The sequence below is a fragment of the Manacus candei genome, unplaced genomic scaffold (assembly GCF_025592945.1).
Source record: "Manacus candei isolate 608988 ecotype Guabito, Panama unplaced genomic scaffold, ASM2559294v1 h1tg000074l, whole genome shotgun sequence".
Lineage (NCBI taxonomy): Eukaryota > Metazoa > Chordata > Aves > Passeriformes > Pipridae > Manacus > Manacus candei.
In genome coordinates this window covers 600,297-623,997 of record NW_026138122.1, presented here as the reverse complement: position 1 = coordinate 623,997, position 23,701 = coordinate 600,297, and the positions used below count along the sequence as shown (strand labels likewise).

Genomic DNA, 23,701 nt, shown 5'->3' with positions numbered 1-23,701 from the left:
GTGTGTTACAGGCTGGTGTACTCTGTGGGACCACTTCTGAATTCCCAGCTGAAATGTAGAAAAATACAGTTGTGTAAAAATTGTGGGCTTCTTAGGGAACTTTTTTTTTTGTGGACCGGATGTAAAGAGAAAGAGAATGCGGCCTTAATATTCAGCACACCTGTGCCAGAGTGTGCTGATCACTTGGGAACAATATACAGCTAAGTCTGGCCTATGAATTAAGTTGCTTTCCTGTGATAATGAGTAAGAGGCTCTGGAGACAGCAAAAATTAAAATGTGCACACACAAGTGCCAACCCTGGCACCAGTGTTTCAAGTGGAGCTCATCTTTGCCTGATAGTGACTACTGCTTTGTGCTTAAAGTCATGCTTTAACCTTGCTGGAACACAGAGCAGTCTTTTTTGTGGTAGAGAAACAGTTTGACTCCTGTCTGGTGTTTCAGACCACAAAGGATATGGGTTTAGTAGCACTGAAAACTTTGTCACAGTGCTGAAGTTTACACACAGTCCCCTGTCACTGTAGAGAGTAAGGACTTGAATAACAAGTCTCATGCACACTGTTGATGTTCCTTCAGACTTACCCTGTTAACAGCCAGTCCTGTTGTGCATCCTGTAACTGAGTGCACTCCTTTTCAGGCGATCCTCAAAGAATCGGCGCAAGGCAGAGCGTAAGAAATACAGCTTGAAGGAGGGGAGTCCTTTTGAAGATATTGCCCTTCTGGAAGTCCTGGGAGAAAGTGTTCGTGCTGTTGAGTCTGTGAAGGGTAGGACGCTTGGTGGTCTTAATCCACTCTGCTTGTGAGGACAGCTGAGGCACTGTGCCCCCTCTTTTTCTTACTGTGTGTGTTGGAAGGAAAAGTTGCCTGGTCTGTACAACTATCTGTGTTGAACTTTGGTATAGTTCCTCTGGCTCTGTGGTTGGAAGAACATGTGATAGTGTGAGCTCCCTGCATTTGAAATTTGGGAGCAGAGAAGCAAGGCCTTGTCTGTTTCTACAGACAAGGTTTGTCTTACTTTTGTACTCCAGCACTGTGGGGGCTGGATAGGGACAGAACAAGCTCTGAGTTGCCACTCTCCTTCCTAAGCACTGATAGCAAAGAAATGCAGCTGTTTATTTAGCATACTTGCGTTAATTGCTATTGCTTGTGCTTCTCTTCCCTCCTGCAGGAGATATACACATCCTTCTGAAGCAGCTTGTGCTCTTTGGTTATGATGAACAAGCTGGGGCACTGCAGCAAGTCCTGGAAGAGGTTTTGCAGCTGATGGAGACCTCCGTCCCAGAAATCTGGACTCCAGACCTGCATCAGAGCTCTGTCGACCTGGTCTGTACTCATCCACAATACCTATCACACCTGCTATACAATACCAAGTGTTTACCAGTATTTTGTATTACTCAGCAAGAGCCCAGAATCCTTCCCTGGCTTTCAAAATCTGGTTTGCTTTTTTTTTTCTGTAGAGGTTCAGTAGACATTCTGTGCAGTATCTGCCAAGTCAGTACACACTAGATGTGTACAACAGGTATAGCCTACTGTGTCCTTGCACTGAATGCCACTTTGGACATCCTGAGGTTTGTGTTACCTTGTCCTAGTGGTGACTTCTTTTTGTAAACTTTATTTTAAGCCATTTGTAGAACACGGGAACACTGTTTTCTCTTTCAGGCCTAATGGTAGAAGTGTTAACATAGCTTTTATGTACAAGAGTAGTGGTTGTTCAACCTGGTGTTGTGAAGTGAAAAGCTACCAGACCAGTCAGTTTAGTCTGAACCAGTATATCATAAGGAGTATATTGCAAAAAGAAGGCTTATGTCAGGTTTCTAAGCTTCAGCTTAATGCAGAATAAGGAAATCACTAGGACTGTAGTTAGTTCCCTTCCAGAGTAAAAGTCTTTATTTCTAATATGTGATTTCTGAGCATTCACAGTGAATACAAGATGTTCCCCAACATCTTCTCCATAACTGCTGATCAGCAGGACTCGTAAAGACAGATTAACACTTTTCTGTATGACAGGGAATTGAGATTCCCAAAAGAACTTTAAATATTGATGGTGCTGTAATGAAATTAGTACTGCCAAGTCATGACATTTACAGGGCTGTGAAGCAGTCGGTGCTGGGATAAGGGTTCTGTGTCCTTCAGAGCTGTGAGAAAGCAGTTTTCTTTCTTCCTCTATGTTAACTTTTCTGAGATATTACTGGACTTGATCACACATTCCTGGTTACATTGTACTCTGAGGTCTCCTGCAGGCAGGTGCTTCTGCTTTTAAACACTAACAGCAGAATTTCCTTTGAGGGTATCCCTGCTTTTAGCCTTGCTTAGTTCAGGTTGGAACATGGCTATTGCTTCTTATTACAGGTCTTGGGACCCAATTCAACTGCAAACAGCATTATGGCTGCCTACCAGCAGAAGAGGATGATGCCTCCTGTTGTACAAGGTTAGTTGAGGCTCTGAGTTAGGTGTGGATGTGAAATGTCAGTAAGGTTAGTGGGCTTTGAGGCTCTCCAACCATTGCCTGCCAGCAGTTGTACCAGTTATTCAGCTGTAGGCGTTTCTTGCTTTTCTTTATGATGTACTGTCCTGCCTCATGGCAAGTGAGCAGCCATCTTAACAAGGTTTATTTATTCTGAATTCCTGTGCTAAAACTGTCTCAGTTGTGCTCCTGGTTCCTGTGTGTGTAATGTCAGTCTGTTTCAAGGGAATCGAAAATCTAATTTCTTAAGGAATGTGTTAAATAATTTTTCTTATAACTTACCTGCTGAATTTTTCTATCTGGCTTTGGCAGTCAGGCCATGGTGTTGACCAGGGCAGGCTACAGCCTGTCATGTCACCTTGCCATCTTGAAGTTCTTGCAGTTAATGCAAAATTAGGGCTGAGAGACCTAGCAAGGGTCCCAACTACCCTGTCTTCCCTCTTCCCCACTAGTCCTACAGTCTCTTCCCCTGCTAGTCCTGGAATTGCCTGGGGAAATCCTCTAATGAACCTCTAGATGTGACTTGCCTGTTGCCACTTGCCAGGGCTGGCTCCAGAAAAAACCTTGTGGCTCTTATTCACGCCAAACAGAGAGAGCTGGCTGTTGTGTGTGATTGCCCAGTGACAGGTGAATGAATGGAGTTCTGCTTTGTGACACTGCTCGTTGCTTCTTCTTTCTGAACAGTAACAATAACTGAGAGGGGATTGATGTGCCCCAGAGATTTTCTTGTGTAAGCAGCTCTGCTGGCAGCACTCCTCTGTGCAGGCTGGTGATCAGTCACTAAAGGGAAATGATAGATCTTGAGAGATTTCTCAGTGTCCTTTGAAGTAAAGAAAAGTGAAATAAGTAGTTGACAGCTCTTGAAGAACCTGTATTGCTGTTACCCCCCGTTCTGACACTTGTTCCATTTGCTTTTCAGATCCAGAAGTACTTACTCCACCAAAATTCAGTAAAAATCTACAGTGGAAACTGCATCTTCTGCAAGCCAAGGAATCCCTGTGAACTCTGAACTGTAATTTTTCATATAAGTTCATTATATCTTTACAGAAACTGTTGTTGTCCTGGCTTGTTGTTGTCCTTAGGGCTGTGCAAGTGAAGGGTCCCTCCACCTGATGCGGCTGTGACTGTGACCTCTGTGGTGTCACACTCATGGGGACAGCCACTCACATCTCACTGCAGAGGTGGTTTGTGAAGCTGGGGAGCAAAAGGCTGTGCAGCTCTGAGTGCTGCTGGCTGAATCCGACATCTCCCACCACTGTTCCCTCCCTTCTGGATGAAGCAATCCCACCAGAATGGGCTGTTTTCTTGCCATCACTCCCTCCCATGGATGGGAGTACATGCCGTGATGACAGGCCACATTTTAAGCACTTCAGCCTGCTGTAGATCTCACCAGTAAGTCTGTACCAATAGCAAACTGTTGTAGTTGCTACACAAATTAACTGTTTTCTCTGCTGAAGCTGGATGTTGCTAATACCAGTTTTTCATCAATATTGCTTTGTTACATCAGAGTGAACCCTGCAGTGCCAACAGCCATTGCTGTCCCGAAACGGTGCTCGTTCACACCAGGGAAATCTTAGGCAGAGGAAAACATGAATAAAAGCAGGGCAGGAGGTGTCAGTGTCATGCTCTGATGGGTAATACTACCTATAATTACCTAACTAATTATCTGAGTTTAAAGAAGACGGACTAATGCTGCTGTATGGCACTGACAGATCAGCAGCTGTACCCTGATAATGCTGTGCACCATTGCAGAACTGTGTCATCTGGAAACTGGTCTCGTACCTGAGAGTTGGGTTTCACCCAAGAATACTTCTGTAATCTGATGCAAGCAGTAACAGCAGCACTTCTGGGAGCAGAGGAAGAGGGCAAGGCTGGAAAACCTTTCAGTGGTAGCAGCCCCCTCTGAGTTACTTTTGGCCCAACAGCTGCTGTGTTCAATGCAGGCCGTTTCAGGTGCTATGGAAAAATGCCAGCAAAACCAAGGCACTTCGTGCCTGCTGGAGGTATTTAATGACAAAGTAGTGACCTGTGTTCTTACTGCATGGCATTAGCACATCCAGTGCTGCAGATCAGTGGGTTTGTGCCTTGTATCAGCATGGCCCTTTGGTCTTGTGCCCTGTGTGTTGTGCTGGCTTGGGCTTGTTCGAGTGGAGTGGTAAAACACTCCTTCGTCAGGGTGAAGCATTGGAGTGCCTCTTGTTTCCAGCTGTTCTGAGTTATGTGGCCTGTCTGGGTGGTGTGGGGATGACTTCAGGCTGTTGTCAAGTACTGTGACTACACATTTAGTAACTTTACGAGATAACATGTGACATCTAAGCTAGCATAATCTCAGTGATGCTACATGTAACATAACCTTCATGGATGGGGAGACACATGCAAAGTGCCATGGCCCCTTTCCACCACAAGAGCTGAGGTTTTTCCATAAGAGTACATGGATAAATAGGACTGGTGGGCAACAAGGACAGCAGAAATTCTTCAAACTTCATCTCATCATCTCTCTCCTTATCAGTAATTGGACACTGACACCAGAACAGCGTGGCATAGTCCTCCAGCTGAATCTTCACCTGCAAAATACACTCCAAAGTATCTTGGGACAGTTTCAGTCCACCACTGCCATGTCTTACTGGCTGATGAGTGTTAAGGTTATGTTGCTATTCTGAAGTTCTCTTTCCAACAAAGATGTCTTTTTGGTTGCTCTCAGTCTCCTGTATGGGCTTACCAGCTGTGCATGAGAGGATGTGGGAAGGCCATAGCTTCCCTGCAAAGCCACATGAAGTAACCTGTGCCAATGTCTACAAATGCTGCTTTTGTTTCCTTCATGGCCCTGAGGCTGCCCTGAGACACAGACATGAGCTGACCCTTGTGGCTCCAGCTGCATTTAACTGTGAATCTTGTGGCTTTCCCTTCTGGCCTGTGTCTGCCAGGAGGAGGATCGTGGTTCTCAAGCATTTGCAACTGGTCTTGGTCCAAAATAGTTCCCATTGCAAAACATCAGCACTACTTCATCTCTGGGGCCAGTTGAAGCCCTAGTTTGTATAAAGAGTGAATCCACAGACTGGCAGTGCTTTTGTTATTGTTTCTTATTCTCTTTAAGTTTTGCTTTCTAAATTAAGGCATATTATTAATAATGTCAGCAAAAGCTTAAGTGAGCCCCTCACACTTACTGTACCCCATTCTGGTGAAAGATGAATGGTTTAAGAAGAGATCTTGCAGAGTGATTCATAAGGGAACAATAAATATTTTAAAGACTCAGAAAAGTGGAAAACAGCAAGGTGTTGCAGAATAGTTTGAAACAAGTAAAGAGATATCACAAACAGAGATCTTGAATTAGATACTGGACACTGCACTTGGCAATGTTCAGTAAGTTTTACTGAACTTAGCTAAGTCAGCTAAAAATGGGTCCTTTAGATGAACTTAGCTCATTATAATGTGAAAGCCACGCCTCTAAAGCTTAGGTTACCCCTGTCCAAGTGAAAACAGCTACCTACTGAACATGCACAATAAATTTGAAATGCTTTGTACCTTTAAATTGAAGCAGGCAAAAGATTGTCCAGTAGCTATCGAGTGGGCATGCATTTAGAAATTGGATAACTCCAGACTTCTGTATTTTGAAAATACAAACACACTGCTTGGCTGTAACTGGGTGTGCTGGCTCTGTGGATTCACCACCCAGCACCCATCTCTGCGCTGGCATGAAATAAACTCAGTTCCTTGCACACCAGGTGAAAGAACCCATTTCTGGAGACAGTTCCATGACAGGAATGTCTTTGTTCTTTTCCAGCAGCAACAAGTTTACTATTTGCCCATTGGAGTGTGTATAGCAACATGCAGCTGCATGGGGGGATGGAAGAAGAGGACACCCTCTTCCCGCAAAATGCGTTATCAAGAGTTAGAAGCAGCATTTTCCTTGTGTAGTAAAAGCTCTGCGTGCTCTTTTACTGAAAGCCATTTCACCCAGAAGGCATCTTACTTAACAAGTCAGAGCTGGGCTTAGGATGAAATTGAACTGTACACACCAGTTCTGGACCCAGAAACAGATTTTTATTAGTACTGCTCTGCTGCCTCTCTGCAAATTCACATCTTGAAAATAATCAAATGATTAGAGTCTCACCAAAATTCCGATAGGGAGAAACAGAGCAGGATTAAACCACACAATTTCTGTACCAAACTCAACGTATGCAGACAAGCAACTGCAAACCTTGATAGTTTATTACTCTGGGGAACAGTAAAGCTGATCATTTCCTATTATGCATGTATTTTTATATAAAAATGCTTAAATACATCTTTGTACAAGAAAGACATTGTCTGCCCCACTTAAAGCCTGAGCAGTGGCTATCCTGCACCCTGGTGAGGGGCAAGGCCTGCTCCATAGCTGAGGGGAAGTTCAGCAGCACTGAAATGTCAAGCCATTCAGTGGCACAGCAAAGTGTGGATGCTATAGCTGATGCTCCTTCCCCTACACTGACAGCACATTCTGTCAGCCACACCAGCACCTGCAACATTATCCCTTAGGAGAAACTTCAGTGACAGGCAGCAGACATGACTAGAAAGACCTCTAAATCCTTTTCTCTGCGTTCTCAGTAGAAACCTAGATCTGAGCTCAGTTCAGCTTCTGAATTAGAATAAACCCTTTAATGGAAGCAAAACACTTCTTCCGGACTTTTTGGCTCACATACAGATTAGTGTGGCTGTACCACAGCAAAGCTGCAAACACACCTTCAATTTCAGAAATCACTTCATGTTTTTATTTGTTTGAAGGGGGGGGTGTTTTTTTGTCTCAGCTACTACAAAGTCAGTATGTTGCTGTTTCCAGGCTACTTTTCCCAACATTACATTTGTCATTCCAGTTAACAAACACACATTTCCACTTACATTTCGCAGTCTTTGTTTTGGCCTGAAATCCAAAGGCAGGTTGAGACACCATTTTCTGCAAAGTCATTTTGGCCAATGTTTCCTGAGATGTTCCTTTAACTGTGGGATTGTGGACAGCTGTTGTTTACAACGATGGCATCTGAGGGGCAGTTTGAGAAGTTCAGACACATGATCTTTCACCATCACTTTTCCCTTGCTTCTTACCATCTCTATCACATCTGGGGGAAAAATAAAGAAACCAGAGGTACTGAGACCACATAGCATCATGAAACACGTGACACTGCAAATCTTTGTGCCCTGCTTTGCATGCACAGCATGTCATTGCTGCATTCTAATTTAAACCAGCCACAAAATGCACTGTTACCTACTGCTACTCCCCAGTATCTGAAATGAAATAAAACCTTTCACTTTCTGCAACAAAATGCATGGCTTACGTATTTGTTTAGAAAAAAAGCCCAAAGCCAGAAGCTGCAAGTAGGATTACATGTTATGAAATACCTTTTCTAATATTACCTTGAGAGTTTAAGAAATAGTCGGTAGTAAAAGAGTTCCAGTGCTTTTTGGTTTTCAGGGCCACAGAATCAAAATCCTGGCTGATTACATGCAAATGTAGCTGACTGAAAAAAAAAAAACACAGATATGAGAGAAGAATGTTAACGCTTCAAGTTCTTTTGCAGTAGTATCAGTTGCAAACTGATGATTCAGCAGAGCTTTGTGGGTCAGTCTTGGCCCTCAGTCCCGGGACAGAAGAAACACAGTCTGTTCTGGAAGTATCACCTCTTGCCAAGCATTTCACTTAAACAGCCAAGGTCACTAGCCTGCATATTCCATTGGCCCCTCACTACAGTCTATATTCCTACTAGTTTCCAGAAAGGCAGAGAGTAGTTTTAATAAACCAAAGATTTAAACTTTGTAGAGTAACTGAATGGGACTTGATCAGTGACCAAAAGGTCCACTCAAGAACCAGAGAACAACTCAGGAGCACTGACTGCAATATTTACAGGCCTTTGGATGCTCTGGGATCTGGACTTACACACAAAACTCAAATCCTTGCGTGGTATCAGGCAGGACTTGACAGGCCCAAGAGTCAGTCTCTCATGCCACACTGGTGCCCTGGGATGGGGATGCCCTCGCACTTGGCACTGGGAGCTGGCTGGGGCTGGACCACAGGCATCCCACAGCCCCAGCCCTCTGCCCAACAGGCATCTCCCACTGGACACAAGACACTGTTTAGCCCATCTGCATGTATGCAGCAGTGTGCTGCACAGGACCTGGACACCAAGCTGTTTGTGGTGCTCAGGAGGATCAGCTGTTCTCTAGCCATGCCAAATCACCTCACAGATTGAGCCCCAAATCTGTGTGACTGGAAGAACAGGGTCTCCACCTGATGACTCCTGCAGGTCTTACCTCATACTGGGGATAGCATGGTAACCCAGTCTGAACTCTAGGCTCTCTCTGGCAGGGCATTGTTCAATCATTTTTTGCCCAACTGCATGCATATGTTCCAGGAGTTCAAGATGGTCCCTGGTGACTGACTTCAAGCTGGAAATGGGGTCCCATGGTAAAATAAGCCAATGGTAACGTGCTTTGGGATATTTATCCTTGATGACCACAGTCTTTTCATCTTTGTAAACCTTGCAAAAAAACAACTAGATTACTTTCTGATTGAAAGTTAACTATATTAATCCTATAAGCACTGTATGTAGTGGGTTTTGAGATGTTATCCAAAGAGAAATTTTGCTTCAGGATAAGTGCCCTCTTCCATAATATGCATTATGGCGTGGTGTTGCAGCATCCCTCTTCACATACTTTATAGAAGGAAAAAGCTTTCTATTCTTACATTTTATGCTTATATCTTGGGTCAAAAAAGCACTTTTTTGATAAGTGCTGTATGAAATTCCACTTCAGGGATGAAAACTAAGCTTCATGTTTAAAAAGTAAGAATTTCAGTAACTTTATCATTCCCTACAGACAGACTCATTTGAAAGTGCTGGCAATTCCAGGACAATAAGCATCCAGTTCCACAACTGTATGCACTTCAACACTCCAGACTCGAATAAAAATAATAATACATCAGTCAAGAAATAGGGCCTTCTGATAAGTTATCAGCTAAGTAAGCAACTGGCTCACAGGTTGGGCATAAAGAGTTATAGTGAGAGCAGTGACATCAGGCTGGTGACCTGTGACTAGTGGGGTTCCACAGGGTTCCATCTTAGGTTCCATCTTGTGCTCTTCAACATGTTCATAAATTACTTGGGTGCAGGACTTGAAGGAATACTAAGTAAGTTTGCTGATGACACTAAACTGGGAAAAGCTGTCGACTCCCTCCAGGGCAGAGAGACCCGGCAGAGAGACCTTGACAAATTCAGAGAGATGGGCAATCACCAACTGTATGAAGTTTAACAAGGGCAAGTGCCTGATTCTGCACCTGGGACAGATAACTCTGCTTATCTGCACAAGATTAAAAGAAATTACCCAGAAAAATTCCTGTTGGCACAAAGAAACCAAGTGGAGGAGGAGCCAGAGGTCAGATCCTGTCCCCTGGCACAAAGGTATCAAAGTTAAGTTTGCTGGAAACCAGGAAACTGCACTATGCTTAGAAACAAGGCAGTGCTGACTACAGGAAAACGGGAACCTCCATGACTTGCTTCAAGCCACAACCCCATTTTAGTTGGTTTCCCTGAGGAAACAAAGCAACTGCATGGTTCACCTGCTCTTCCACAAACCTTTTTGAAATCTGTTGGCCAAATCTGATAGTATAGAGAGCTCAAAGATAATTAAGATAATGACACTCTGTAAAATCAGTAATCTGCAATCTGCAAAATTGCCCCCAATTAATTTTATTACAGAGAGAGATGCAAGTACAATTCAGCCCTCATGCAACACTCCACTGGTTAACCAGACTGTGAAAGTAAACTGAAGGAGTAATCAAGCTCATTTAGCTTTGCTAGACAGGAACTACTGTAAAGTACAAGTGTACAACCCTTACCTGCAATTTTGGATCTTGCATGGAGCTCTTTAGACCCTGACTCCAGTGTCCTAGATGTTCCTACAGCACAAAAGGAAAAAAAATAAATTATAAGGCAATTAAGCATCCGATTATATATTTTAAAGGATTTAGTTAGAAACATTCATTAGTATGTAACAGTAAAACAACAGCTGAATGACAGCTATTTCCCTTCCATAAAATACCAACATATCTACTCCAACTGCCCCCAAAAAGCTACATTTGAAAACTTTTAACAAGATACAGTGAGGCTGAAAAGTTAAATCTTTCAAATGTTGGAAATTTAACATCAGGGAGCTCTAATTCTATTTGAATTTAATAATCTGCATACACATATCATGGCACAAGGCCCTCTGCTTCGGGGATCACCAGGGCTACAAGAAGTACAAAGATCTCCATTAACTGTCCTATCCCACACTGCTCTGTGCAGAATAAAGTAGTTGTGGTGTGTGGCCCTACTCTTAGATGTACTGATTTTTTTGTATTGTGGAGTGGCTTGTAGAACAAACAAAAAAGGCACGGGAAAATCAAGCCAACAATAGCAGCTCTCTTCACTTGGTTACTGAACACTTCACAGAAGGGCTGCCTCGAGTGCACCTCTTTCAAAACAGATGTTTTATGTGTTGAGATCACTTTACAAGCATTATCAATGATGACCCTCAGCATATTTGTATAGAGGAAGATGTTCAAACATTATTATAGTGCTGGCAGAGAAACACTGTGAATCATCTTATCTGCCGGCTCATTCCACAGATCTGGCCCCAGTGTAACTAGCCCAAATCCACGAATGAGGTAAGTGCTTAACCCACTGCAACCTGAGACTGATATTTTGTCCTGAGGGGTTTCATTTCTGTGCCTTCTCCTCCAGCAAGTGCACTAGTTCCAAATGCATTAAGCAGTCTTTTATTTTGCCCGTGTTCACAGGGCTAAAAACTCCCTTTCAAATGATTCTAGCTGGTTACATTCATTAATGTAAAAATGGTTTTACTGAAAGGAATGAACAAAGCAGGAGGGGAAAAAAAAAAACCACGCAATTAAAAACAAACAAAACAAAAAGGTCTCAAGTTGTTCTATTCTCTGTGTGTTTGCTTTTAGACAGCAAGAGCCAGGACAGTATCCTTGGGTGACTCCAGCTAAATAGAGTTCACGTGGACTGTCCTTCTAAAAGAAACTGCAACAGAAACCAGAAACTAAATCCTCACTTGCTACAAGCAAGCTCCCTCACACACACCCAACCCTCAGCTCAGGTTAGAAGGGGTCCCAAGTAACTGTCTCAGGGCCTGGATGATGCCAGGAGCACAGTCCTTGCATCAGCACAGATCAGCTTACATGCTCTGTATGCTCTGAGGATCCGTGTTCACCAAAGACACCTCCCCACCGCTGGAATCCACAAAAGTAAAAGATCAAAGTCCCCATGGAGGAGACAACCCCAGAACAATCAGTACTATATAATCAGTACTAATACAATACATTTGCCTTTTTGCTTGAGGTTCCTTCATGTGGAGATACACTGGTAGTGCTTAGCTTGGGATTTGCAGAACTGCCTTGTGTATCCATCACCTCCATCTTCATTGTTTTTCTGGGTACAAGCTCTGCATCATCATTCTCACAGGAGTCCTCGTGTGGCATCTTGTGGGTTCCTGTTTTCTCTTCCACTTCTGTAACAGTTTTCCCCGACTCTTCCGCAAATTGCACCGTGTAGGGGTAAAGATTATTCACAATATGGAGAACTTGGCCTGGCTTCATTTTCACCACTTCATCCTTGCCAATATTCACAAGATCAACACTACTTGGGTTGACCCCTATCTTCGGTAGACAGAAAAAGGAAAAAACAGTAGCAAATGATGTTTTAAGTGGAATCGCCAACTTCCACCCCGTTCTTCTGGAATACCACTCACCATCCTGGACAGCAAATGCATTTTGTGTTCACTGCCCCCCTGCCCACATCAACCTGCTCTAGAGGACCAGGGAAGTCCAGCTGTGTATGGCCAGTCTTACACTCACAGCTGTCAGCACACAGCCTCAGGGACATGGTGTCACAGGGAGCCTGCAGGTCTGCAAAGCTGACAACAGAGTTACAGCACGACTCGTGCCACACATCCCACAGCAGCAACTATTTCTGAGCAGTGACAGTGGTTTTAACAAATTATTTTAGTCCAATCACACATGGTGTGGGCAACCTACAGTGACTGCCTGATAGATGGATTTCGCCCCATTGTGAGGGTGACCCTAGGAAAACTGGGACTCTTCAGAAAAATGCTTTTGGTTAATGTTTATGCCTGAAGCAGGCTTTGGGAAACCAGCTCCCTCCTGTGACTGTTAAATTCTGCCACAAAGAATTTCTATAGCTTCTTCACAGCAGTACCTGCTTGCTTCACAAGACTGGTGCTGGGCCTCGTAAGTGTGAGGGAGTGGCCCTGCATCCATCCAGCTGGTAACATGAGAATGCCTTTAGTGCTGTCTCACATCCATCCTATCCCTTGTAACCATGTCTTCAGCTCTTATCAACCATCAAAACAAAAACCTTTCACAACTGTGTGGTTCCACCAACACAAGAATTTCAACCTCAAAGGAAGGGCTGCCTCAGCTTGAGAAGTTTAAGGCTCAGGAGGCAGATAAGCAAGTTTAGGGGAAGGACTCCAAAATCTCCCAAATGCAGCACCTGGAAGAACTGATGGAGGATTCACAGTAGCATTCCCTGATGCTGCAAGTCTGTCTGTCTTTAGACTGGCACATATCTGGAAGGAATAGTGCAGTCTGTCACTGAGGTGCACAAAGAAAAAGATCACTTATGAGGACCACTTGCTGCGCTCTCCTTTGGTGATAAAACAGCTCCAGGTCCTTCAGATCCAGCGATCAGTGATCAGAATCATCAGCTGGAGCATTTGTGGAGTTAAGTACAACAATCATCCCAGTAAGTATCATAAATATTGTATATCCACGCCTAAAGACATACCTGCTTAACTGTGACATATCCCTTGTTACAATCTGCTTTTAACTGAACTGGCAAAAAAGAAAGAACAAAGTGTCACAAAACAGTGTAAATAAAAAAAACTCTGATGAACCCCCCCAGTGCAGAAAATACTCCTCTGTTTGAAGGTCTGCTTCCTTCTGAAGCTGACTGCTGTGAATGCATGCAAAGAGCACTTCTGCCTCATCTCCTCCCAGAACCACAGGTAAAACAGAACCAGCCCACACAAAGAGCCACACCATGACCAGCAAAATCACTTCAGAAGAAAGTGGAATGTTTGGAGGTCTTCTACATGTTCTTACCAGCTCTCTGTGACAATAAGGCATGCAGCAGGACTGTGTCCAGAGGGATGAAAAATAAGGCAGGGAAGATGTGCCGTATTTTACAGATCACAGGTACTTTCATATATTCTCCAAAAGCATGTTGTTTTATGAATAGAATAACAAGTCATACCAAAAATCAGCTGGTGGAATACTAGGGAGAAGTGCCACCCACAAAGCAGGCAGTGGAACACAACTGTGGGCCTGGGAACTCACGCTGAGATTCAGTGCTTTAGTTTATGAAGGTGAACGTCCTGTCTTTGGGTGTCTCTGATTTTTCAGGACCCAGAGACCTCCCTAAGTGCTTACTGAAAAAGCTTGATGACTTCAAGAACCAGGCAACCCTACGGACCACACAGAGGAAGGAGGTAAGTTCGGCTGCTGCTGCATGTGGGAAGCAGGATTTGGGCTAAGCCACCTTACCTTGCTGCCGTGAGCACTTCTTATCCGTTATCCCAGTCTCTGGGCCACGCCCAATTACCACTGCTTCCAAGTGTGGCAGTTTCACTCGCTGACTGCATTTCTCCTTCCCCACGAGCCAGCACACACGCATGGCTGTGCTACAGAGCAAAATAAACAGTGTGTTACCAACACACCACTTCCCTAGAGGCCACCTTCCCGTGGAGCAGAGTCCAGGAATTTTGCTGCCAGCCCATCCATTAGCTGACCCAGTTCTGCTAAATGGGTTCATGTTTCTGAAATTCACGGCATTAACACTCAACATAACCTAAGAGCAAGTAGCTGTTGAAAGGACAATGCTGTTTTCCTTCCTACGTTACCATACGTTCTCAAAACCGTGGAATATATATAGGAAAAATCAATTGGATTGACGGTTCCATCCGACAGAAAAGCCTACCTACAAAGAAAGTTATTTGATTCCCACTGAATCAGAGTTGATTCAAGAGACTAACTTAACCGCTAAAACAAAGAGAGCAGCAGAGAGAATGAGAGAGAGGGGATAGCTTCATCCAGCAACAGTCAGCACATGGGTCATGCTATGAAACCCTCAGCTTTACACTCATTCGACCCTGGGCAGCAAAGATCCCTCACCCTCCCCCTGCCCGGTGCTCGGCGCTGAGCGCTCCTCCTCCCAACTCTGTGGTGAGCCCACGCCGGCGGAAAGCAAGACTCGGTCCCCAGTGCAGCACCGGCACTGTCACCCCCCCCATCCTCACGGTCCCCATCCCCTTGGCAACTACAGGCCCCGTTTCCATGGCAACTCCCGGTCGCACCCCCATCCCACCCCGCCCCCTTACCGCGCGCGCCTGCTGCCAATCGCCTGCTGCAGCGCAGCCCCCACGTGACCAGGCGGTGGCTGCCGCCGAGGCCCGTGGCGCGGCGCAGGCGCACCGAGCCCGCGCGCTTAAGGGGTGGACGCCGGGGCCTGGCGCAGGCGCAGTGGCGCGGAGCGGTCCGGGCCGCCGACAGGCCTGTGCGGCGGCGAGGCCAGACCCGCGTAGGACGGGGGCAGGGAAAGGGCGCGAGCGGTGCCGGGAAGGCGGAGGCAGGGCCGGCGCTGCTAGCCTGTGCCGCTCGGCGCCTTCGCTGAGGGGGGCGAGGCCCGACCGGCGCGCAGGCGCGACGCGATGCGCACGCGGGGCAGGGCGGGAGTCACCGCCCGCGCGGGGCGGGGCGGGGCCCGCGCGCGCCAGGGGCGGCGAGAGCGGGCGCTGATTGGCCAGCCGCGCTCCCCTCCTCAGCAGCCATTGGCGGGCCACCCGCCCGGGCCCAGCCAGCGGCGGGGGCGGGACTTCCGGGGCGGGGCGGGGCGGGGCCGTGCGAAGAGCGGCGGTGCTGCGGGACCGGCCCGAACTTTCCAGAAGAGTCGGGAGCGGCGCCGCCAAGTGCGGGATCTCCGCCCGCAGCCCCGGCCGCCTCCCACCGCCGCCATCATGGTGAAGGAGACCACCTACTACGACGTGCTGGGCGTGAAGCCCAACGCGTCCGCCGAGGAGCTGAAGAAGGCCTACCGCAAGCTCGCGCTCAAGTACCACCCGGACAAGAACCCCAATGAGGGCGAGAAGGTCGGGGCGGGGCGGGACAGGGCGGAGGGAGCGGGGCGGGAGTCCCGCCGGGGGGGCCCGCAGATGTCCGAGTGCCCGTGTCTCTCGCGCAGTTCAAGCAGATCTCCCAAGCCTACGAGGTGCTGTCAGACCCGAAGAAGAGGGAGCTGTATGACAAAGGAGGCGAGCAGGCCATCAAGGAGGGCGGCTCCGGGGGCGGCTTCGGGTCCCCCATGGACATATTCGATATGTTCTTCGGCGGCGGAGGGAGGATGCAGAGAGAGAGACGAGGTGAGGTGCCGACTCTCCTACAGTTTCTCTGGGTGCCCGCGGTGGTAGACAAATCAGAGTCTGGATGTAAGAATTGAAAGAGAGTTAAAGGGAAGTTACGGGCTTAATCTCAAAATCGCAGAAAACTGTTGTCCCTTAATGCCTGAGACTGCAGGGGAGAGAGGACATTTGTTTCCTACGGTGGTAGTTTGGTTTGCCGTTCATTGTCCCCTGTTAATCGCTAACCAGGTGTCATTGTGTTTGGGCAGCCTTTACCAGAGTGTAATCCCAGCTGTCAATAGGCCGAATAGGAAATATAAGGGTTAAGTAGCTTAACGTGACTTGTTAGCCCTGCTACTGTAAGTGTAGTGCCTAAATGTGCATTTCATGTTTAATTGCAAGCAACTGCATCTAAATAAGATATCGGAATCAAGTTCAGTCTGTGAAACCTTTTATCTTCCTGCACTGTTCAGTGGAGTTAAGTTGAAGCTGCAGCAAAACGCTGTTCAGCAGTTAAGCTCCAGATTAATCACACTGGGAAAAATTCTAAACTGGTTAAGAGCAGTGCTGACCCCATCACCTCTTGGTGCAGATCTGGTGACAAAGGGAAGAAAAAAGAATTTGTATGAAAGTGTTATAGTGTTGTAGCAAAATACTCCTAGTAAGCCAGAGCTAAACTAAGCCTGCAGCACCTAAAGTTCTAAGGAATTCCTGAGTGCAAAAATGTAATTGCTTAATTCTGTTTCCAGAAAGTCTCCTGGTAAGAGGAAGAAGTGCTGGAGCACAGATTCCAGGCAGTGTCTCCCACTTCCTTATAGGACACATGTTCAGTGACCTTGTTAAAACTGAGTCCTTCATTATATAAGTTAAATGGCTGAGGTTCTGTATATTTTCTTTCTGTTACTGTTTTTGCTTTCACAGAAAGTCTCTTCTAAGGGCAAAGCCATTAGAATTGTTACCTACCTTGAAATCAGGTGGGAAGGGGCTATTGACTAATGCCAACAAAACAAGACAAAGTTCTGTTGAAACAAAATGTTAAAGCCCAAAGATTGTGTCGTGACTTGAGCATGGAGACATGGGAAGCTGGAGACCAAGCTTACAGACTTAAATATCTATTTTCTTTTGCAGGTAAAAACGTGGTCCACCAACTGTCAGTAAGTTTAGAAGATATGTACAATGGTGCAATGAGGAAACTTGCACTGCAGAAAAACGTTATCTGTGACAAATGTGAAGGTAACTGTGAAACTGAAACTAAACATAACTTGCTTTTAAAGTTGTCAACGTGTTTTTTTTCTGGCAGCACATAACGGTCTGTCTTCAAATTTCATTGTCAGGTCGTGGTGGCAAGAAAGGGGCAGTAGAATGCTGCCCTAATTGCAGGGGATCAGGCATGCAGATCAGAATTCACCAGATCGGGCCAGGAATGGTGCAGCAAATCCAGTCTGTGTGCATGGAGTGTCAGGGGCACGGAGAGCGTATCAGCCCCAAGGACCGGTGTAAGAGCTGCAATGGCAGGAAAATTGTTAGAGAGAAGAAGATCCTAGAAGTGCACATTGACAAAGGTGAGGTGTCTTACTAAGGTGAAGTATTGAACTTGGATGTACTGACTGAGTTTGCAGCTCTAAAACAGAAGCTTTAGAAAATACATGGTGTTTATTTGGTGAGTAACACTGATGAATACACATACAGTAAAGTTGCCTGTTGCTGCCTTTTTTGAAGTGGGAGACTTTTCTAGGGAAGGTTGACTACTTCTATGTTCCCTTCTAAAACCTGTGCACATAACTAAGGATGAATTTTAGAACCTGTATTATTGTAAGAGATTAATTATTTTTGAACTCACTGTAAGCAGTTCATAGTCAGGAAGCCTAATCAGGTTTCACTGCCCGTCGGGAAACCCCGCAGACTCCGATCACTTCTACTGTGTTTCAGTGTGAAGGGGAACCAGGTCTGCTACAGTAACAGGGCGCTGAGACAGTGCTAAGCCTCTTGTGCTTAGAATTCTGGTGGCTGCACAACCCTCACAGTGCTGCTCAGTGTAGGTACTCCTTCCCTGCCTGCCAAAATGCAGCTCCACATACCAACCCTCACAATTGTGGGTGAACGTGGCAGTATTGGATGGCAAATGCACCTCTGTTGAGGGGGCTGCTCAAAAGCTGGTGGGAGAAGTCTCTGGAGTAGTCCAGCTTCTAAGACAGAGCAAGCTTACAACACATGTCTTCTACAGGCTTGCTCCTGATTATCAGCTGCAACTGTTGTATGTGTAAGCATAGCTTGTGCAATGCTGAATTTATTTTTAACAAGGAAAATCCTACAGTAATAGTAAATATGAGGACTAAGAGGGATATAATACTGATGTTTCAAACAGGAAAATCTCTGAGAAGAGTGTCTTTTCCTTTCTAGAAAAATAGGCTTATTTAGCATTAAGAAGCTAGAAGTTTTGGTAGATGCACTTTTTTGTGGGTGAAAGGAGTGTCTGACACAAGGGTTACAGACCACTAGAAGTGCTGCTTCAACTTGGCAGGCACTGAGATGATGTTTCATAAGGAGATGTGCCACGTATTTCTAAAACTGAAGTAGCTTATTGGTCACTTGCTCTCAAAATGGAGTTTGTACACAGTGTTGCTGTTTTATTTTTAGTACTTGTGTGTATAATGAAAATTTTATGGTATTCCCCTTAAAGAGTTTTATCTTGGTGGCTGTTTTGATAGTACAATTAAGCTTAGTGACCTTCAGCCATAATATTGATTCAGATTAGCCAACACTAAGGTTGGACACGTGAGTGGATTAAAAACAAGAAGAATTCTTCAAGGGACAATCCTGATGTTCTTGTTTAAAGATCCAGAGATTTCTTGATACCAACTTGTGTCTATAAAAGTATTTCTTGTTGGTGCTTTTCACTTAAAAATAAGGAAAATGTTTATTTGTTTTCTGCAATAGGAATGAAGGATGGTCAGAAAATAACATTCCATGGTGAAGGGGACCAAGAGCCAGGTCTGGAGCCAGGGGATATTATTATTGTATTGGATCAAAAAGACCACTCTGTATTTACAAGGTAAAAACTCTTGAATCCTCTTGTGTTAACTTCTGGTGCCTGCTGGAGTGTCAGTGGATATGATCATGTGACTGGAACTCACTGAGTGTGTTTGGGTGGCCAGAGGAGCACCGAGGTGCAGGAATTCTGGTGCAAATAGTCTCAGCCACATGTGTTCTAGTAGCATGAGAGAATTGTTTGTGAGCTTTGGCAGAGTAAGGGGATAGAAGACAAACAGAACCAGTTATAGTAATTAAGACTTTACAGGTCTTTAGTTTTAAGAATTCTTAAAATACTGAGATTTTGTGTGGTAGATTTGAGTATTTGTGACTCTTTCCTTGGTCACTTTGGGATGGCATTCTATTACTTAGCTCAGAAAATTACCATTTCCTATAGGCAGCTGTTTATTGTCTGCTTGGCCTCAAGGCATGGAAAACTTGGAGTGTGTTCACATTTGTTTGGGGATCTTACTTATGACCAACTCACTCAGTATAGCCTGCACCCTTCTGATCAAAGGTGGTTTCCCTCAATTAATTTCCTGCCTGAGTGCTGTGGGCAGGGTAGTTGGTCCTGCCTGTTTTTTTATTGTGAATGCAGAAGTGACTCAAGCAGCATTGCCCACATGTCAGCTATTTCACGTGACCAGACAGTCCTGCTCAGTGTTGCACACCTCGCTCTTTCAAGTTACTGTTTGTGGAAGTGGTCTGTGCAGTGCATTTTGGCCCAGTTAAAAGCACTGCTGTTCATCTTGCAGAAATGCATTGTACTTGATGTCGTGCTGCTTCTGTTCACAGCAGTTAAAAGGGAACCAGTCAGTTTAGACGAAGCATTTATTTGTTTCAGCACCAACCACTGACCTTGTAAATAGGAACAGTGAGCCAAAGGTTCTTGGGAAACCTGCGGCTGGTCTGCCTGACTCTTTTGCATGGTGCTGAGCTCTTGAAGCTGGTGCCAGAATTCTATGCCAAAGAACACTGAGCTCACAGGTTAAGAATCAGTTCTGTTTGCTTTGGATAAGCTTACTCAGCTGATTTTTCTCAACTTCCAGTGAAACCAGACACTGAATCAGATGTGCCTGTTCTCATGGTTTCCTGGGTCTTGAAGTCAGAATTCTGCTAGATTATTTTTGTCCATCTTTCTGCCCACTGCCTTCAGTTCTAGTGTCCTTAGATCACCCTTGATATTACTGGTTTTGTGGGGTTATGCTGAGGTCATGCTCTCGCGCAAGTGGGATGTTCCTCCTCTCCTGTCAAGAGTCTAAAATTAGCTTTTCGTGCAAGTCTCCTTCCAGAGACCTTTCAGAAACAGGGTAAGTGCTACGAGTTCTTTCAATAGGCTTCTGAACACGTAAACATCGCTAGCACTGCCGTACTGAGGCCACAATAGGCAGTAGTTAAAGGAATTCACACGATCTATTCCAGGTACTTCTTGGTGCTTTCTAAAAGGTACTTGCATCATTACGCAGAGACCATCACCGTTTCAAACTTCCCTAGTAACAGATCTTCAAGAGTGAGTGTAACATATTAACATAGAGCAAGGTGGTACACTTAAGAAAATGAAGGTAGGGACTAATTGTTGCAGGGTTTATGAGACTGAGAGATCTTTTTTTTCTTAGAATTGGAATGGAACAGGGAAGTGAAACTGGATGCAAGTGAGCCTTGCTGTATGTATTTCTTTTCAGTAAACACTTCTACACTTTAGTTAGCTTGATGTGATCAGTAATGGCTCTCTGTGGGTATCATTCCAGTAATTACTGGCTTGAAATGCTACATCAATATTTGGTATTCTTTATTTAAGTGCCTGAGCTTCTACTAACATTACAGCTTATTGTCATTTCCAAGTTAAATACTGAGATTGGGTATGGTCCTTTTACTGCTTCTGCCTCTCTGTGACAGTTGTTTGTTTGGTTCTGCCTTAGACGAGATGAAGATCTTCTTCTGGCTATGGATATTCAACTGGTGGAAGCACTCTGTGGCTTTCAAAAGCCTATCACAACGTTGGATAACAGAACTATCATTATTACCTCCCATCCTGGTAAGAGTTGCTTTACTTTCTGTTGGAAGTCCTAGCACAAGGTGAATGTGAGCTGGAAACGAAAGGAACAGAAACATCCAGCTTTGATGTACAAGGGATGTATGCTGCTATCAAGCTCTTTTCCCTAGTCTTTACAGTACAAATCATGAATTAAAAAGGGAGTTTTGGAAAGCAGTCAGCAGTAACTTTTTCTTTGCATGACATAGTAACAGACCTTACCTCATGGACATACTTGTATCCTGAGGATACCTCATGAGAATTGAAAGGCGTGGGTCTCTGAAAACCACTTTTTCGGCCTTGGAAGTGATGGAACACTTAATAAATTTGTAAGTATGTTTCCTTTGGGAAGCATAACAAGGTTACAGATTTAATTTAGTATCAACCTCCTTTCCTACTCAGATGTTACAGGCAGTAAGTCTCTGTTAGACTACTACATAGTGGTGTAGGTGCCTAACCACAGTATAGAAACCTACATAAATATTAAAGGGACTTAAAACTAAAGCTGCTTCTGTTGCCTGCATGTATCTCTTCCCTTTTTTTTGTGTGTGTGATCTTTTTGTTTTGCTTTGTTTTTAGGCCAGGTAGTTGAGCATGGGGCTATTAAGTGTGTGTTGAATGAAGGTATGCCAATTTATCGCAGACCATATGAAAAAGGACGTCTGATCATAGAATTCAGGGTAAGTGGGTCAACTCACTCCCATGGCATAGTTCAGGACTGAATATCTATCCCAAATTTAATCTCTAAGCATTACCTCAGTCAAGAAGAGATACCAGTAATCAGATGTTCTGTTTTGGTGTTTTACAATGAGTGAGAACATGTAATCCATCAAACAGAATTACAGTTCAGAACAAAGAGAGAACTTCCTGCACACTCTATGCTGAAAGTACCAGAGGAATTTCTTCAGTGACCTTGTGAATTTCCTTTTGTTTCACATATTCTTTAGGAAGGATGGATGAGTAACTTCAACTTCTGTGCTGGAGCAGAAGAGTAGGCTGGAAAATGATGATTTCTTCGCTGGGGAGAAGCTAATGCTGGGAGCTGTAGCAGCAGGCTCTGTCTGCTATGGCTTAGAAGATATTTAACCATATCTGTAATGTTAACATTTTGTGTTTATATATACAAATATATAGTTTTATATGTTATTATATGTATCTTATATATAGTTTGGTTCTAGGCTGATTCCAGAGGGCAGCCTGAGGCAGAAGAAATGTATTGGTTGAGTTGCCAGAGTTAGAAACTAACTTCATACAGGCATTAAAAAATAGCTTAGTGATGTTGATAATTTCTTTAAGCTCTGGATTTAAGTGATGATAAAGCTGACTTTGGCAGATGTTTGACCTGTATGTAGGAGTGATGGTAGAAGACCAGTTCAGACAGACTTGAGTAACCCCAGTTCTTGATGATTTCAGGTCAACTTCCCAGAGAGTGGCTTCCTCTCCTCAGATAAGCTGTCTTTACTCGAAAAACTGCTACCTACAAGGCAGGAAATAGAAGAAACCGAGGAAATGGAACAGGTGGATTTAGTGGACTTTGATCCATCTCAAAAGAGGAAACACCACTATAATGGAGAAGTGTATGAAGATGATGAGCATCAGCCTAAAGGTGGTGTTCAATGCCAGACATCGTAAATGGGCCAGTGAATAACTTGTGATGCTTGTTTTGTATGCAGTAGTGGATGAGTGAAGGACTACAGACAGTTCGCCCTCACCTCCTGCTATGTGTTGTTCTATCCAGCCATAGTTATTTCTAAAAGCATAAAGGAATAAACTAAATAATTAAACTGACTTTGCAATTTGTATAAAGCTCCAGGATGCAAGCTCCAATGAAGTTGATTGCACTTCACCCCTGACTCTTGGTCCAGAAAACTCCCTTACCTGCTTGTCTTTTCTTCCAAACCTTGTAATTCCTGTATGTGTGCAATTGCCCAAGCTTAAACTTTAAGATTCTGTGGTGTGCTTTTTAGGAATTTTAGATCTTATACTCTGTGAATAAAGTATGCACAAGTACTTACAATCCATGGTAAGACGTAGTTAAGTTTTGTACCAATTAGGATAACAATGTTTTGGGCTCATACTGTTGTTTGTTAAGCGGGCACTCGCTCTAATGCAGCCATGTGATACATGAAGCTGACGTGGATGTGGTCAGTCTCCACAGGCCCATTGAAGCCATGTGATCCACAAGCTCTCTGAAGCTATTGCACTTAAGGTCAGATAGTCCCTTCCTGTGCCAGCACTAGTCCTGACCCCAGAGCTCGATGTGGAGCTTGCTTTGCTTCACCAGTGACTCCTGTTTGGCTGCTGTCCTGCACCACACTGCCTCTAGAGCCAGCGCTTGCTTGGAGCTTCCTTCACTGCTGCGAATTAGTGAACATCTCTAGGCTTTATCAGCACACACGTGGCTTGGGATCTATCACACTGCTGCTTGATTTCCACCTTGGTTACTGAAATCAGATATCCCTCAGTGGTGTGTCATGGAGAGCAGTGCTGGCCCTTTTGGTGGGTATATGTGATCCTGCAGAGGAGAGAAGCTTAGTGAATACAACATATAGGATGTTCTGAAATTAATGTATTGTGTGCATTATTTTAAGCTGAATCTTGGAAATTCTGTATGAATGTTCTAATTATTGTAGATGAAGCGTTTCCGATATAATTACAAAATGGTTCATTGCCTCCTTTCTTAGACCAGATGTTGGTTTAAAGACACCACCCCCTTCTTTTTAGACAGCTATTCA

The 23,701-nt window shown here is 44.7% G+C and overlaps 4 protein-coding genes across 6 annotated transcripts in view; 2 read left to right on the top strand and 2 right to left on the bottom strand.

The window, feature by feature from the left end:
* The window catches only part of ELP1 (elongator acetyltransferase complex subunit 1), a 31,432-nt gene extending 27,921 nt beyond the window's left edge, over positions 1-3,511 (top strand). Inside the window, exons 33-36 of the mRNA XM_051809020.1 lie at positions 635-762; positions 1,166-1,320; positions 2,347-2,425; positions 3,381-3,511. Coding sequence (XP_051664980.1) covers positions 635-762; positions 1,166-1,320; positions 2,347-2,425; positions 3,381-3,463 — 445 coding nt within the window. The 3' untranslated portion in view covers positions 3,464-3,511. The remainder of the gene's footprint in view (positions 1-634; positions 763-1,165; positions 1,321-2,346; positions 2,426-3,380) is intronic.
* Positions 3,512-4,385: 874 nt separating this feature from the next.
* On the bottom strand, positions 4,386-5,603 carry LOC127480694 (actin-like protein 7A). The gene is given in 3 exon segments (XM_051809083.1): positions 4,386-4,929; positions 4,932-5,236; positions 5,238-5,603. Coding segments are annotated over 3 exon segments (462 nt in total). The 5' UTR covers positions 5,282-5,603; the 3' UTR covers positions 4,386-4,816.
* A 1,580-nt stretch (positions 5,604-7,183) lies between these two features.
* APTX (aprataxin) lies at positions 7,184-15,217 on the bottom strand. Of its 3 annotated transcripts, none has more exons than XM_051809070.1 (8): positions 14,888-15,217; positions 14,055-14,191; positions 13,297-13,343; positions 11,811-12,146; positions 10,323-10,382; positions 8,741-8,967; positions 7,847-7,950; positions 7,184-7,551 (listed from the first exon to the last, which is right to left on the bottom strand). In XM_051809070.1, exons 2-8 carry the CDS (start codon positions 14,182-14,184, stop codon positions 7,397-7,399), a joined length of 1,059 nt encoding a protein of 352 aa, XP_051665030.1. In that variant the 5' UTR covers positions 14,185-14,191; positions 14,888-15,217; the 3' UTR covers positions 7,184-7,396. The 3 variants fall into 3 exon arrangements, with proteins under 3 accessions (XP_051665030.1, XP_051665032.1, XP_051665031.1); XM_051809072.1 differs by having other exon boundaries at positions 11,817-12,146; positions 14,888-15,216; XM_051809071.1 differs by lacking the exon at positions 14,888-15,217 and adding an exon at positions 14,682-14,778.
* Positions 15,218-15,401: 184 nt separating this feature from the next.
* Positions 15,402-22,983, top strand: DNAJA1 (DnaJ heat shock protein family (Hsp40) member A1). Its single transcript, XM_051809040.1, has 8 exons — positions 15,402-15,655; positions 15,748-15,925; positions 17,033-17,137; positions 17,239-17,466; positions 18,842-18,956; positions 20,854-20,969; positions 21,546-21,646; positions 22,380-22,983. The coding sequence occupies exons 1-8, from the start codon at positions 15,524-15,526 to the stop codon at positions 22,596-22,598; spliced, it is 1,194 nt and encodes a 397-aa protein (XP_051665000.1). The 5' UTR covers positions 15,402-15,523; the 3' UTR covers positions 22,599-22,983.
* Positions 22,984-23,701: the final 718 nt, after the last annotated feature.

Coding starts and splice junctions, on each gene's coding strand:
- APTX (XM_051809070.1), bottom strand. CDS start 14,184: ATGCGTGTGTGCTGGCTCGTGGGGAAGGAGAAATGCAGTCAGCGAGTG. Junction 12,147..13,296: donor GATATGTCACAGTTAAGCAG/GTATGTCTTTAG, acceptor TGTCTACCGAAG/ATAGGGGTCAACCCAAGTAG. Junction 7,552..7,846: donor CTATTTCTTAAACTCTCAAG/GTAATATTAGAA, acceptor TTTTTCCCCCAG/ATGTGATAGAGATGGTAAGA.
- DNAJA1 (XM_051809040.1), top strand. CDS start 15,524: ATGGTGAAGGAGACCACCTACTACGACGTGCTGGGCGTGAAGCCCAAC. Junction 18,957..20,853: donor GACCACTCTGTATTTACAAG/GTAAAAACTCTT, acceptor GTTCTGCCTTAG/ACGAGATGAAGATCTTCTTC. Junction 20,970..21,545: donor CATTATTACCTCCCATCCTG/GTAAGAGTTGCT, acceptor CTTTGTTTTTAG/GCCAGGTAGTTGAGCATGGG.